The 16,058-nt window shown below is 44.3% G+C and overlaps 1 protein-coding gene across 1 annotated transcript; it reads left to right on the top strand.

The window, feature by feature from the left end:
* Window positions 1-849: 849 nt before the first annotated feature.
* CPLX3 (complexin 3) lies at window positions 850-14,714 on the top strand. Its single transcript, XM_020803779.3, has 3 exons — window positions 850-1,472; window positions 6,988-7,075; window positions 13,340-14,714. Exons 1-3 carry the CDS (start codon window positions 1,312-1,314, stop codon window positions 13,562-13,564), a joined length of 474 nt encoding a protein of 157 aa, XP_020659438.1. The 5' UTR covers window positions 850-1,311; the 3' UTR covers window positions 13,565-14,714.
* The last annotated feature ends 1,344 nt before the right edge of the window (window positions 14,715-16,058 follow it).

Raw genomic sequence — 16,058 nt, 5'->3', positions numbered from 1 at the left:
TGAAGCTCAGACAAAAAACACCCAGAGCAACTGAAGAAATGGATTCTAATCAATGAAGGTTCATGTTGCATTTACTCTGTTGGGCTTTAAGGTGCCATATGGGACACATTAAAAAGACATAAATAAAATTTCAATGTGTTTTGGTCTACTTTGAATTGAATTATCAACTTCTGTAGCAGAAAGAGATAAAAGGCAAAGAACTAAAGAACTCAGCAAATATACTCTGCTTATTTTGCACAGATTTGAAGATATGTCACATCACTTCTTCCCTTTTATGGGTGCACACGTCTACATTTTACCATCTTCCCCACATCCATGCATGCACGCATGGATACGTACTGTCAGATCAGGACCACTCAACAACACGGAGGTCCTTGACAGATTCTGCAATGGCAGGTCTGTCTCAGACAGCAACACAAGACTCTTCAAAGAGTTTGGTGGCATTGTGAAGCCTGCAAAGTTGTGTCAGCCTAACTTTTCAGGGACTGCGTCAGCCCATTTCACCAGATGGGTTGTTGTCAACAGAAGATGCAATGAACTACAGCTGGTGGAAGTCGAGGCCAAATAAAGGTCTTCAGGTTGCCACCGGACCCTCGGTGGCTTGGGCTGAAACAGACCTCAGCACACCTTTTTACAAGACTTTCTGTGTTTGTGCTGTAGAACACACATACACATGCACGTGTGCAACACTTAGCTCCGCCCTTCCTGGAAGATGGCCAAGAGAGATGCGTGAAGACACGTCACACCAGCAAGCAACTTAAAAGGGGAAAAGGAAGGAGGGGCTGTCAAGGGCGGAGGGGCGGGATCAGGTGGGTAGAGTCAGGCTGTCACGCGTTTGGAGGCGAGGTCAGACGAGCTCCGGGTTCTCGGGAACAGAGCGCCTGCCTCCCTTGCAGGAGGAGCCCGGCAGGTCGTCGGGAGGCGGGGAGCCGAGAGTCCTTTGGCTCGCCTTTCGTTCCGACGACCAAACACGCGCAGCGGCGGTGCTCGGAAGCAACAGTCGCTGTCCGCTCTTCGTGGTGCTGAAACCGACGCGCGGGGGGGAAATCAGCGGACTGGCGGAGCTGTCCATCCTCTGCCGGTGCTGACGGTCCCACCCGAGTCTCTGCAGAGCCCAGCCCTATCCTCAATGGGAAACGAGGAGTCCAGCCACAGGAGCAGCAAGAGAGCAATAATGCTGATCTGAAGTGAAAGCAGGCAGCTGGGCTTCCAGAAGCCAGCCAAGTCCGAAGGGGCTGCCTTTCCTTCTCTGCTTTGGGCCGAAGCTAGCCCTGTTCATTCTACTCCCCGGCTCCCCGATAGAGTTTAGCAATGGCTTTTATGGTGAAGTCTATGGTGGGTGGACAGCTCAAGAATCTAACCGGTGGATTGGGAGGAGAAGAGAAAGGAGAAGGAGAGAAGTCTCCAGCTGAAGCTCAAGGCATGACAAGGGAAGAATATGAAGAATATCAGAAGCAGCTGGTGGAGGAAAAGTAAGTACCTAGAAATGGTGATGGTGACGGTGGTGATGGGAGGTCGCCCCTCCGTATTCTTCGGGACATATTTGAACCCAGAGCCTTGTGGCATCCTTTATGCTAACAGGTGTGCTTTGCATCCTCTGAAGGATATGGCATTGCCTTCATTTATGCTTCGTAAACTGAGCCCTATGTACCTTTTCTGGTCTTTGGTTGCAAATGGAAGGTGAGATGGAGAAAGAAAATGTCTGAGTCCCTTTCACTTTTTTTAAGAAATGACGAGTCCTTTCAGCACCAAAAATGCGAGTGGCTTCAACTGAGTGAACAGAATTTGTCTTATTGGATAGTCAGGGCAGTAAATTTAAGGCAAGCAAGTCCAAAATGGAACAGGATATGTTGTTCCCTCTTCTCAGACTCAAGCTCTCATCAATCCTGTTGGGAAAAATAACTAGTCTTTTCATTTGAATGAAGGAAAATCTCAAAAAGAGAATGAGTTTCCCAGGACCAGTTTCACTTTTTCATATCTCATTACACGTGCATTCAGGTCTAAAAGGTCTCCTGCCTCAGGTATTGGACGTACCAGACTTGATCATACTAAAAATACACCAATGAATTGAATGGGACTTACATTGTTCATCTCTAATGTTTGTGCTGTTCATTCCAGTGGGTCTGTACTATGTGAAATTAGGAAAGGTTTAGCAATTCTCTCTCTCTCTTTCTCTTTCTCTTTCTCTCTCTCTCTCTCTCTCTCTCTCTCTCTCTCTCTCTCACACACACACACACACACACACACACACACACACACACACACACACACACACACACACACACACACACACAGTCTTTTCCTCGTAATGTTATATGCCTATTAAAATATATTTCTCACTAAACAAAAAACAGATAGTTGAGATTATGTCTTGGAAAATAAATATAGCAAAAGAGTAGGCATGCTTGGAAACCTCCAGCTGGTATCTCCAGATTGATGGCACCAGAATATTTAACTAGTCCTTGCCTTCAATAAATGTAGGGCAGTTTTTGAGATAAATTAAAAATAGCTCTAAGCAGTATCTGTGTAAAAATAAATCCTTCCCTCTAAGCAGTTTTATGCAAAGTTCGGAACCTAAATCCTCCCCCTTTTTAGATGCAGGCATAAAAATCTGAGCTACTGAATCCACCCTCTAAAAGATGATCTTTCCATTTAAGTGCAAACTGGGTTAGCCGGATCCTGCACCATTGGTGTCTCCAAATAAGTGGCGAGAGGAACAGAGGAAGTGAGCCCAGGACTTTATATTTATTGCAGAAGGCGGGGAATGTTGGTAATGCATTTTAATGAACCCCTAATCTTTTAATCCGCTTTTGCCTTCAAAAGATGGAATTGTTTTCTCCGGGAAAAACTACAGCTCAATAGAGACTCCTCCCCCTTCCAGGAAGGTTTAAAGCTAGAGTCTTCTCCTTTTCTCATGCTGAAGGCAGCCAGGAACTGAAAGGACACCTTCACACAGTAACTTTTAAGTGCCTCATAGTCTCTTTGAAGCAACTGCTTCCTTTCCATCTCACTCCTACACACAGAGCTGTTTTGTGTTTCAGCTGTTTCTTTTTTCCACTGGTCCGCTCCCAGGTTTTCTACATGTTCTTCTTACAGAGGTCTACTTTAGAAACAGACAGTCAATGCAAATATTTTTTTAATTATGGATCCTTTTAAGGAGAAAGGCAGAAAATAAATAAATAAATAAATAAATAAATAAATAAATAAATAAATAAATAAATAAATAAATAAATAAATAAATAAATAAATAAATAAATAAATAAATAAATAAATAAATAAATAAGCAAGCAAGCAAGCAAGCAAGCAAGCAAGCAAGCCTGTGTTCCATCTTAAAGATCATTAAATTTTATTTTACAACAGTTTTCACCTACTGTAGCTCATGAAAGCTTATTCCACCCTGATTTTCTTGGCCTTTGAGTGCCACAAGATACTTTGTTAATCTTAGGGTTTCCTGATTCTGCGATCATATAAATGATCTCAGCATGTTTTTCAAGAATCTTTCATAATGCATTGATTGGTGTCCTGACTGATCAACAGATGGCACGAATGATTTGGATGGTTTTGTGCACCAATTATATTTCCAAGAAATAAAAGATTCTGCAAAGTGAGATCACAAACACCAGATACAGCCACACTAGCAGCAGGGGGTGAACTAGTGTGGGCCACTTCGAAAGGATCAGGTTTGATCAGAAGGATTTAATCAAACCAGACCATTCACATGGAAATGGCTTCTGCCAATATCATGAGGTGGCTTAACAAGCAAGCCACTTCAGGATATTGGCAGGTAAATCACTGACCCTACTCAACAGAGTGAAGCACAAGTGAAATATATATTATTGAGCTCACCATATATTTAACTATATGTAGACTATTGGTTATGCATAGCATCAGTTATGATAAAAAATTTAAAACTTTTTCTTTTCTTCTCTTAGAGGCCTGGTCGCTAAACTGCCTACAGCTGAAACTCCCCCTTGGTGTTTTTGATTGCAGGCAGTTTCTTGACTAGCCCTTTAAGGTGAGTCAAAGAAAATATTTTCAGAATTTTTTATGAAGGAACTTTAATCCACAGAAGCTTGCATTAATTGTTTGATCTTCAGTGGTCTAATGAAAGTGTCATATGCTTCTACATTTGTATCGTATAATGGCCACCCAGCTTCCCTTTGATTTTAACTTTTAAAAAATAATGTAGCACATCAGCAATAGTCTACATATAGTCAAAAAAGCTTCCCCCACCCCCCGCTGAGCGGGGGGAGCGATCAATTTGCCAATATCCTGAAGCAACTTGCTTGTTAAGTCAGCTCACCGTATTAGTAGGACCCATTTCCGTGTGAATGGTCTGGCTTGATTAGTTTGTTCTAATCCATTTCACAATACTGGCAAATTAAGAGAGATTGAGAGAGAGAGGCTTGCTTCAGATTTGTTATAGGGATCCCATGCACTGAAACCAATTGAAACCAAAGCCATTTGATTTCTTAAGAGCAGGGCAGAAACGTGCAGGTCGGAATGCTCTTGGAGCGGGCTGGTGCACTCTAGCAAATGCGCAGTCCGATCATCGTCTTGAAGAGCACAGCAGCCGTCCCTGCTGTGTTCCACATAGTGGGCTGAACTGCCCATTACAGTCACCCTCACAGAGCTTATGATAGTGGTTGAACTGATCCTCAATTCTACCATTCCGGCTGAGAAACAAAGCGATTTCCCAAAGGTCAAGGGCTATTTCTTGTCTTTTGCTTCCTTCTTTGACCCATTCAATGTATTTACCTTAGCCAAGCAGATCAGTCCCTACCTTGCTCAGCGTTATTCGATTCCCTTGCTCACAAGACCCTGCTGTTGGAAGCCGCTACACCCCTGTCACAGAATGGTTGGATTACAGAGTCGAAAGGTATCTTGGAGGTCATCTATTCCAGGTGGGCTCAGTGGCAGATCTAATGCAGAATGCCACATCCATGTCCTTGACAGCTAGCTAAACAGCCTTTGCTTAATTCCAGTGAAGGAAAGACAATTTGGCTCTCAAGACAGTCTGCTCCATTGTCAAACAGGCATTCAAGTGCTTTCAGAGCTGCAGCTGAATTTAGCCATAAGACGGGAAATGAAAGTTATTTAGTCCCCCGTTGACTTCTTTTGAAATGTCTTTGTCCAAGTACTTTGCTACTGGGAATCAGTCTATTGCCCTGATTGAAAGTCTACCAAAGGAACCATCGAGGAAACAGACTGACATGGAGAATATGATTGGTTTTCTAACTCTTGTGTTGTTCACTAGCGAGCATGAGATTTGTTATGCCCCGTAGGTTACACACCTGCCTTCTTGTCCAAAGCCACACAGTTCTTCTATCTCCCTTCTTGAGAAAACATGGAAAGCAGTTTGTTGACACTGACTGTGGTTTCTTCCAGAAAGGGAAGGAATACGACGAAAGAATTCTTGAAAACCATCCTCTCTCCATTATAAAGTTAAAGGATGAAGTCTGGGGACCACATTCAGGAAGACTTAATAGGAATTATTCACATATTATTTATTTGGTCAACAATCAGCTAGTCTGCTGGTTAGTTTAGAACATTTTTATATCATTTCATTTTTTAAAAAAGTCCCAAAGCAATTCACAGTTAAGAACAAACCATATAAAACTGAAAGGATTGCACACTGCTTAAATGCTCAAAAAGCAATGGGACTGAAGCTAGTTCAAACTTTTTAGCTGCATTTAGGATAGACTCAATGCAATGAGTGGGTTGGGCTTACTCACAGGTCAAACACTATTGATTCTGGTGTGTTTCTTGCTCTAAATAAGGCTAAGCTGGGATCCAATCAGTTGATTACCTTGTTTGAAATTCTTATTCTTATAATATAAATGTGGATTTCTTTCCACACTTCCAGTGCACACTATTGTGCAATGTGGACACTCCTATGGAGTGCTAGGTATTTCGGATTATGTAATGTAAAGATATACTCAGTGTGGTGTAATGGACAGAGTGGTGGACTAGGATTCTGGAGAACAATGTTCAATTCCCTGCTCGGCCATGGGGTAAGTCATTGGGGTAAAACCACTCCTCAAATACCATACGTACTTCCCTTGAAAGCTCTGTCAGGGTTACTATATCAGTTCTGACCTGACGGGACAGAACAACAATATAAATGTGCTGATCTTGTATGACTGTTGCACTAAAAAGCTAAAACATCTTGAATGATGAATGTATTATTTATTTATTCACTGGTTCACTCATACATTCATTAAACTTATATACTGACCGACAGGTATATAAGAAGATAGACAGTACAGAACTTTTGTGTGAAACTGTGTCTGAGAAAACAACTTTTGGTTGTTACTAAATAAATAAATATACAAAAAGAAGAAGATAGACAAAGCTGTTTTACACACAAACGTTAGCTCTCATTCACTTGCTCTTCCCCTTCCTTCCTTCCTTCCTTCCTTCCTTCCTTCCTTCCTTCCTTCCTTCCTTCCTTCCTTCCTTCCTTCCTTCCTTCCTTCCTTCCTTCCTTCCTTCCTTCCTTCCTTCCTTCCTTCCTTCCTTCCTTCCTTCCTTCCTTCCTTCCTTCCTTCCTTCCTCTCTCTCTCTCTCTCTCTCTCTCTCTCTCTCTCTCTCTCTCTCACACACACACACACACACACACACACACACACACACACACACACACACACACACACGCCTATCAGCATGGAAGTACTAATTAGCAATTATTGAGTATGGCTATAGAGGAAAGAGTCCAGCAATTATTCCAAATGAATAAAGCATGATTATAAAGAGTGGAATCTTGTGGATGTTCTCTGATTAGTGTTACATATCAGGATGTGTAAATGAGCCTTGAATTGGAAATGAGCGCCCTCCCTTGAATAACCTTCTGCCTTTCTCTGCTTTAGTAACCAGATGCCCTCATCTTTTATTTGCCCAAAATGTTGAAGCCCCATTTTCACATAGCTTTCCAGCTAGAACGCTGGTTGGCTGATGGACAACCTTTTCTCTCAATGTCATCTGCAGAATGGAGCGGGATGCCCAGTTTGCCCAGCGTAAGGCGGAGCGTGCAACGCTGCGGACACACTTCCGAGACAAATACAGGCTGCCCAAGGTATGTGGCCTGCCCTTTCACTTTCAGCAGAAGGACAAACGGACGTGGGTCAAACCACCGCCCTCCTCTTTCTGAGGCACTGTGGTTTATCCGGCTCAGGGGTTTAGCATCTGTAGAGCCAGAGACTGGAAGTTCGATTCCCCACTGTGCCTGGAGCTCTAACATGATGATGATGATGATGATGATGATGATGATGATGATGATGATGATGATGATGATGATGATCTTGAAACACCACCTTTCATTGAATGGGCTCATGGCAAGATACAAGGTCCTCCTCTTGATTTTTTTCACAACACTTCTATGAGATAGGCTGGAAGAGGGTGACTCGCCCAAGGCTACCATATCAAGTTTCACGGCTCGGTGGAGACCGGAACCTTGATCTCCCAGTTCCCGGGGGAACCCTCCAACCGCCACACCACAGTACCCTTAAACAGATTCCGTACCCCTGCCTGTGAGTAACAGCTACACACCAGAGAATATGGAGTAGGAAATCATGATATTTTACACAGTAGAAGGAGACAGGGTGTGAAGAGTGAGCCAGATGGATTCCTCAGTCCTACGAGTCACCCAACGCAGAGAGGCTGGTGTTGACAAAGTGTCGATAACAGCCTACATGCGGGAATGGAAGGATGTCGTTCTCTTCTTCTACATCCCACATCTGTAGAATATGAAGGTGAAGTTGCTTAGTAGCCCCCCCCCCGCACTTAGTGGAGCTCCGAGGCAGAACCTTTAGTTTATATACAGAAGGCTCTGATTTCTGTCCTTGGCATCCATTCATTGTGAAGATCAGATTGCCGGTCAATAGTGGGCTTGTGGAGAATGTTGGCCTACGGCAGTGATGGTGAACCTTTTTGAGCCTGAGTGCCCAAACTGCAACACAAAATCAACTTATTTGTTTCAAAGTGACAAATCTGCAATTAAAACCCGAATGCTGAGGTTTTCGTTTAGAAAAAACAATTGCTTTTGCACTGCAAGGATTAAATGGTTGTTGTTGTTGTTTCCCTGTGGACGGTATTAACAAATAAATACTTACTGGTTCTCCAATCCCCCATTGGGCTAGACCGGTAATGGTCGCCACTGCACCCCTCTGCTGGACCACTACATGAGCAGAGGGGGGTGCTGAAATCTGAGATCGGAGGATGGGTAAGTATTTCTTTATGGCGACTTATGGCTCGTGTGCCCACAGAGAGGGCTCTGAGTGCCAGCTGTGGCACGCGTGCCATAGGTTCGCCATCACTAGCCTATGGGAAAGAATGTGCATGAATGTATATCCGGGCTGTCCCACATTTGGCTTTGGCCCCAACCACTCCTGGCATCAAACCACCAGAAGGTTTCCCATAAAAGGTTTCCCTGCCCGTATTTTAAACCACTAATTGCCATGAAGGCATTGTCTGTAGCTATCTGTAGAAATCTTTCTCCAGGTCTCCTTCTCTAGTGAAGTTATATGCTTGCTGGCAGAAGTGGCTCCTCACCTGAGAAGTAGGGGTGCTTTAACCTGAAACTTGAGGGAGATGCCTGGATCTCATGAACCTTCTGTGGCTGGTGGCTGCCACAGAGAGAGTCTCTTAGGTAGTGGCCCTTTAGCTGTCCAATGATCTCTCTACAAACAGATGCAGCTGCTGTCTCCTTGAGGGATCTTTCTGTTCTCCCAGGCTTGTAGCTTGGGGGTGGGGGGAGGAAGATGTGATGCTTTCCAGATTTTTTGTTCCATTGTTATTAATCATCTGATTGATTTTGCTCTGTTTTTGTCGTGGTGTAAATTACATTCTGTTTTAGATTTTGTCTGTTCCATTTGTACATATTTTTTCAAGGTAGTGGTATTTTTCTTTATAGTGTTAACATTTACTGTAAGCACTCAAACAACTACCCTAATAGAAGAATATTAATATTCTTATTATTTAGTGTATTTTCAGCCTCACAATGGCCTTTTGAAGTAGGTCTGTGTGAGAGAAAGTGGTCAGGATAAGGTCACCTCACTGAGTTTTATGGCTCAGTGGGGATCCGAATTAGGATCTCCCAAGTCCCAGAGCATCCTTCGAACATCTTTCTCATGCTGTCTTTTAAAATACATTTCATACATCTGAGCACAATGTACTAGTGTTGAGTAACAGATAAACTCCAAATAACTTCCCGGACAAGTGGGAATTTGAACCTTAATCTCCCTTATTCTTGCTTGGCATTCTGACCGCAAAGCCATAGTGGCTGGTCTTTCACTTTGTCATTTGAATCCTATTTTAAAAAGTGATACCACTTTTTAAAATAGGCAATCATGCATGCAATCATGCATGCATGAGCTATGCTTACAGATAAAATACGCTTTTGATTCCATAGGATAGCTTTACATGGAAAACTGCAGCTTGAGAAAAGACATCTCACTCTGATTTATGATTAGGTATCACACGTAGAATTCCTACATTGTCTCCCATTCAAGCACACCTTCCAAACCAAGAATCCCTTAGCTTCTCTTAGGCACCTATATTGTGTAACTTCCCAATCACATCCTGGGGCTGAATTTGGAAAATATACTTTTTAGAACTACAGCACCCAGATTCCCCCAGTCCACATGAATTGATTATCGTACTGACTGGGACCTCCCAGGAAGTGCACATCTAAAAAGTCCATTCTCTACACAATGTCCTTGGGTCTCTTTTAACTACAAATGAAGCTGTTCCACATTATAAAAAGTTCCCTTGTGAAAAAGCTGTAGCACTCAATCACTGGGAGTGGGGAGCTCTTATACTAATCCCAATTAGTCAGATTGCACTCGAACTATGAAGCTAAGCTCAGTGAGTGAGTTGTATTTGGTAATATTCGGGGTTATTGTTGGCTTTTTTGATGGCAGAATTTTGTGTTTTTCATAACACTTGGCCCCTTCAGATAATGAAGGCAGCTGACACACCCTAGTATTGTTAATAATAGTTGCAAGAATTGTTCAGATCATATGGATCAAATAATAAACTGTTCAGCATGAATTTCTCCCTTAGATATGATTCATGGCTTCTGGAATTTAAATAATAATCTGATATTCTCACTTCTTTGAGTGCAAAGACAAAAACTGAGGCATAATAAGAGTGAATCATACCCTTTTCCAGCACATGGAGAAAACAGTACCTGCTTAAGGTCTAGGTACTAAGGGTTATTTTTTTGGAGGGGGGAGATAATATTATACCTGTATCTCACTAGGAACGCTAGAAGCAAAGGTCCAGTGCTCCAGCTTAATTGCTTCTTGATTATCACATCATTCCACTTTTTAAGGCTGCAACTGTATACAGTAGCTACCAGTTACTTGTGAGTAGTCACCATTGAACTCACTGACCTTCTTCTAAGAAGACGTCCATGAAACTGCACTGCAAGGAACTGAATTTCTGCAGAAATCAATCCAGTGCTGATAAATCAGTCAGTTTAGGTTACCAAATTGTGCACTAAAGTCAATCAACAACAAAATATAATTTCCGGATCCTATCCCTCACTAGAGAATTGAGATGGGCACGAACCAAACTACGAACCAGAAAAACTGGTGGATCGGGCTGGTTTATGGTTTGGTTTGTGACCCATTTGGGGGATCCTGTTTGGCCAAAGCAAAACAAAACACCAAACTTTTCCCCCCTTGGCGCTTCATTTTGTTTCAGGAAAACAGATGCTCAGCCATCTACCCCCTTCCTCCTGCCCCCTGTCACCTCCCTACCGGGTCCTTCCACTGCTGCCATCATCAGAGACAGTGGGCAAAAGCCAGGCCTGAAGTCTCTGTGCACGTCCCCCTCCTGCCACCCAGCTGATAGGTGGGTGCAAATGCAGAGACAGTGGGTGGGCTCTGGGAAGAGAATCCGACCCACTCTCTCTGACAGTGGGAAGGGGGCTTAGTACTACACCCAGCACAAACTCAAAAAATGAACCACGAACTCATGGTTAGCCATGAACCACAAGCTGTCACAAATCATAGATTTCCCAGTTTGTTCTACTAGAGAACCTCAAACACATTTCATTTAGAGGCCTTCCTCCTTCCTTTCCAGCACCATAGGTTTACATCTGCCATGAAGCTTAACTACACTGCCCCATTTTTCTCTCTCTTTCCATTTGATCTTTTTTAACATGTCATGATGGTTTATTCACTGAAGTGACACGGCAAAATAAAACGGCTCTTCTATAGCATTCCAGTAAGTTGCACTGGTCTCTCAAAATGCAAAAGAAGCTGTGCCATGTAAGAGTCAGAGTAATGTGGAAGTGTTGTCGTACTATTAATGATCATTCATGCAGTTCTATGTAGCATCTACAAAATGGTGGCATGATGATAAAACTCCTGTGATTCTCATTTTTTTACAGATGGTAGGTTCACAGGAAAGTGGTTCTCCAATAAGTGTGTGGCTGAACGTTTGCGTGTTCAACAATCTTTTATAGAAGGATCCTAGGGCAGGACATACAGGTCATCTTCATATCCCATTGCATCCTCACAACAGTCCTATGGCATTGAGTTAGGCTCTGAGACATTGTGCGGGCAAAGTTCCTCCAGGGAATATTGTTGAAGACCAGTTCAGAAGACCTTGGGTCTCCTGAATCTAAATCCAACCCTCCAGACACCACACAGGTTTTTATTCCCTCTCATTCTCTCTTGCCCCTCCACAACTTCAACACAGTTGTGTTATTGACCACAGTAACGGTCCACCACCAACCGATACATCTTCTGACACAACTCCCCACTAGTAGGCTGTCTTATTGCGTCATAGTGTCCCCATAACTATTCCGTTCTTGTCCCATTTCTGAAGTTCCGTGTTCTTTAACAACAAAGGTGTGATAATCACACCCACCTATGTTCTGCTGAGTTCAGCAAGCACAGCACTTTATAACCAGCATGGGAATGAAATGAAGGAGTTTCTCTCTCTTTCCCCTCTTCCTTTTGCTTTCCCATCCTCCTCCAGCACAGGATCTTTCTTGATGCCATCTCTCAAGAAGATTTAGAGACAGTGTGGTAGAGCGTTCAGGGTGTTAGGCTGGCGTGGAGGAGATCTGTGTCCTTGCTCCCACTGAACTGTGAAATTCAATGGGTACGCTGGACCGGTCATTCTGTCTCTGGATGATCTACTTCGTGTGGTTTTTTTCGAGGGTAAAGTAGAAGTCCAGAAGACACATACACTACATTGATTGGTGAGGTATAATTGTAACAAAAAAGTATTAAACCTGACCAGAGGCTCAGTGGTTGCCTATAGAATCATGAAGTTGGAAGGGGCCTATAAGCCCATTGAGTCCAACCCCCCTGTTCAGTGCAGGAATACAAGTCAAAGGATATCTGCCAGGTGGTTGTCTAAATTTCTCTTGAATGCCTCCCGAGGTCATTGTTTCCATTGCTGTGCTGCTCTAACGGTTAGGAAGTTTTTCCTGATATTTAACCGAAATCTGGCTTCCTTTAACTTGAGCCCATTGTTGCGTGTCCTGCACTCTGGCATGATGGAGAACACATCCTGCCCCTCCTCTGTCTGACAGCCTTTCAGTCTTCTCCAAGTCTCAAGACCAAAACAGAGTCCACTCATCTTGTTTTCCCTCCCTACTTTCTGTGCTCCAATATCTTCCGTTTGCAGGAGCAATGTAGAAGTCCTCTTTGGCCTTCACCGCTTGCTTTAAATATCTGCTGGCAAGCCTTGTGTCCTCTGACTTCCTTTCCCAACTTCACCCTGATTGTTCCTAGGCAAGGGTCAAGAGGTAGGTCCACATTATGGCCGTAAAGATCTAATCAAATAGCTTGCTTCTGCTGGCCTTGCTCAGTTTACCCACCATCCCCATGGCAATGGGAAAGGCGACCACTCCACCACTGAATGAATGCATGGGTCATTCATGGTGAGGACCTCCCTTCCACCTTGTGTGGCTGGGCTGAAGCCAGAGATGATATCCAAAGACTAGCCTCCAAGGGAAGGGTGAGCAAACTCTTCCAGCCTCAGGTGTGAATTCAGTCTCACCAAGGTTCTTGGAGGGGGTGCATTCCAGGGGTAGGTGGGGTCAAAAGCCCCTTTCTAATTTAGATCTAACGCTCTTACTGCCAGTACCTATGCTTTAGAAGGTACGTTTTGGCCATTGGAATGGTCAAAGACCTGTAAACAAGTTGAGCTGTCACCAAGCAAAAGTGCTATGGGAAGGAAGGTACCGCACTCTGTGGATGCCCAAAGAGCCATCTTTTGGAACCCAGGAGCACCAGATTCAGCAACAGTTCCTGGTTTCTTCCACCCTCTCCTCCCTGCCCTTCTCCTCTGCTCTCACTAACTCTTTTCTCTTTAGAACGAAACAGACGACAACCAAATCCAAGTGGTCGGAGGGGACGTGGAGCTCCCGAAAGAGCTGGCCAAGATGATTGAGCAAGACAACGTGGAAGAAGAGGAAAAGGACTCTGTTATTGGGCAGCTGACCAACATCCAGAACCTGGATATAGATTCTCTGAAGGATAAAGCCCAGGCCACCCTGGATGACCTGAAGCAGTCGGCCGAGAAGTGCACCGTCATGTGACCTGGATCCTGCTCATCGGCAGGATTGGAAAAAAAGAAAAGACCCCAGTTGTAAACATGTTCCATTGCTGGGTGGGTGCGCGGGTTTGTGGGAGAGAGTGATCCCTAGGAGAGCAAGTGTGGTGGGTGGTTTATGAAAATGATCTTGCAGACTCCCACTGAGTTTTGTCTTCCTTGCCTCTGTGTGAACAGGATACCATTCCCCCCCTCCTCCCCACAAACCGTGATTCCCTCCTTGTCAACAGACACCTTATTTGTCCCATCCCTGTAAAGTGAACATGCAGCGTGTGTGTGTTTGACAGCCTCAGGGTAGAACAAGATTCTTGTGTCGTCCTTCCTTGATGGCCCCATTTGGCAAGTTTCGTTGTAAGTGGCCAACCCCCCCCCCCCTTCCATTTCTCATGTCAGCCTCTCAATGGTGAAGGAAGAAAGCCATTACTATTCTAGGACTTTATATCTGAATGTGAATGTTGACCTTCACTCTTATCAGGATGAAGGGCATTAGAAGCACAGGGGATGTCAAAAGCATATATTCTTGTAAAAAAACACACACACATACATATATACACACACAGGCCAATTGGCCTTCAGAAATCCTAACCGAGGAGTCATATGATGACCTTACCTTCTCTGTGTCTTCCAGATTGAAAAAAAAATGGAGGGAAAGGCCCTCCTTTTTCCCCACATCCAGAGCAATACAGACAAACAGTGACAATGCTTTGCACTTAATGGCACCTCAGACGTTTTCACGCTCCCCCAATTTTACAGAGTGGGAAAACTGAGGCACAAAATAGTCAGGCTTTTTGCCTCAGACCATAAAGCCAGGCAAGAACTATAATCCAACTGGTTGGTGCTCCATCAATCAAAGGCATCGGCTGCCCTGTGGGTGTCGTTGTGCTCGTGGTGTTGCTGTTGTCGTTCTGATTCCACATGTAACACAATGCCATGGGACCTCTCGTTGTCCGTGCTTCCAACATCAGGAGAAAGGGTATAGTTCCCTGTGTGTAATGAATGTGGCAGTCAGCCTGTCTATATGTTGTGCCGTGACTATGCAGTGTTTGTGTACGAGCCTCTTCTGCCTGCTATTGACACCCCCTTGTTTCCAATGTACTGTTAAAAATGGTGGAATAAATACAAGATTTCTCTATGCATTTCTTTGTCTTGCTGAGTTCTGTTCCAAAAAGAGAGAGAAAGAAAGATGAGCCAGCTTCTTATGCACCAATTGGTCTGTGGGGGTTGACCTAAAAAAGAAAAGGGGAGGGAAGGGACAACAGCAGCTTTGGATTCAGATCTACTGTTGTAAAGGACAGAAGCAATTTCTCACGGATCTTTTAGACATCTGAGAGATGACCACTTCCATGATGTCATATTATGGGCCATGTTGGCTGGGGTCCTCCGTGGCAAAGGATGGTGATAACTCCCATGTCAAAGGGCAGCAAATCTGGTCCAGGAGCTTTCTTGAACCTGATTGGGGGATGGTTAAGATTCAGCATTAGAGATGGGTACATATCTTGGTTTTGGAGGTTTGAGCTGGTTGTATGTACATCCCCACAGGCGCCGCATGTTCCCTTCCTCCAGCTCCCTGTGTGGATCCCCCACTCACCGGTTGGAGGGCACTCCTCTCCTCCTCCTCTTCGGGTGTTCAACCAGTCTCCGGCAGGAGCACAGGCTTCCCTGCCCCACCTCCTTGGCTGATTGCCCACTCAGACAAGGAGGCGGGACAGGCAAACCCATGCTCTTGGCAGGGATTGGTCGAACAACCAAAGAGAAGGAGGAGGAGAAAAGCGCCCTCCGACTGGTGAATGGGTCATTGGCTGGGGAAGTGGTGGAAGGGAATGCACAGCACCTGTGGTGCCGTGCATAGAAACCAGCACGAACCTCCAAATCAAAGTTCGTGCCCATCTCAATTCAACATAACAGCTCCTTTGAAGTCTGGAGTAAAATTAGCAGTATATTTAGCATTGGAATCGCCAGCCTCCCTGGTATAATGGGAGTCAAGGTAAATTTTGGAGGACTCTGGGTTTCCAAGCCATGAGTTTGATCACAAAACTAGTTGCAGAAAACCTCTTCCGGACTTCAGTGGAGATAAATCTCAAATAATAAATTGGGGATTTTCGATTAACAGGAAAAAAATATTTTGTTGACACCCCGCCTATTAACTTCCTTTCCTCCTACTGTAAGATTTAGTGCAACCCTTACAGTCGTGGTGGACTGGGGAGGTGTGGGTTCTCCTAGCTGCAAAGTATTGCTGTGACCTATCTCTGTTCTAATGCAAAACAAGTCGGGGGTTGGATGAGCAGTTAAGATGCATTCAATTCACAAAAGACCTGCTTCTGGTGGAGATGAAAACTGCTCACATAGATGTGCCGACTTTGAGACGGTGCGTTTCTCTCAGGGCCTTGCTGGCTAGGAATAATGGGAGGTGTAGTACATACATCCAGGAGGAACTGTGTTGAGGAAGTCTGGCCTGGACAGATACCCTGACCTCTAGGCTC

This window comes from Pogona vitticeps, chromosome 12 (genome assembly GCF_051106095.1).
Source record: "Pogona vitticeps strain Pit_001003342236 chromosome 12, PviZW2.1, whole genome shotgun sequence".
NCBI classification, from domain to species: Eukaryota; Metazoa; Chordata; class Lepidosauria; order Squamata; family Agamidae; genus Pogona; species Pogona vitticeps.
Note: the sequence above shows the minus strand (reverse complement) of the source record. Positions and strands in the feature narration are given on the sequence as shown.

Excerpts from the sequence above, each read along its gene's own strand:
- CPLX3 (XM_020803779.3), top strand. The coding sequence starts at position 1,312 with ATGGCTTTTATGGTGAAGTCTATGGTGGGTGGACAGCTCAAGAATCTA. Across the intron at positions 1,473-6,987 it reads AAGCAGCTGGTGGAGGAAAA|AATGGAGCGGGATGCCCAGT; the intron begins GTAAGTACCTAG and ends TGTCATCTGCAG. Across the intron at positions 7,076-13,339 it reads ACAAATACAGGCTGCCCAAG|AACGAAACAGACGACAACCA; the intron begins GTATGTGGCCTG and ends TTTTCTCTTTAG.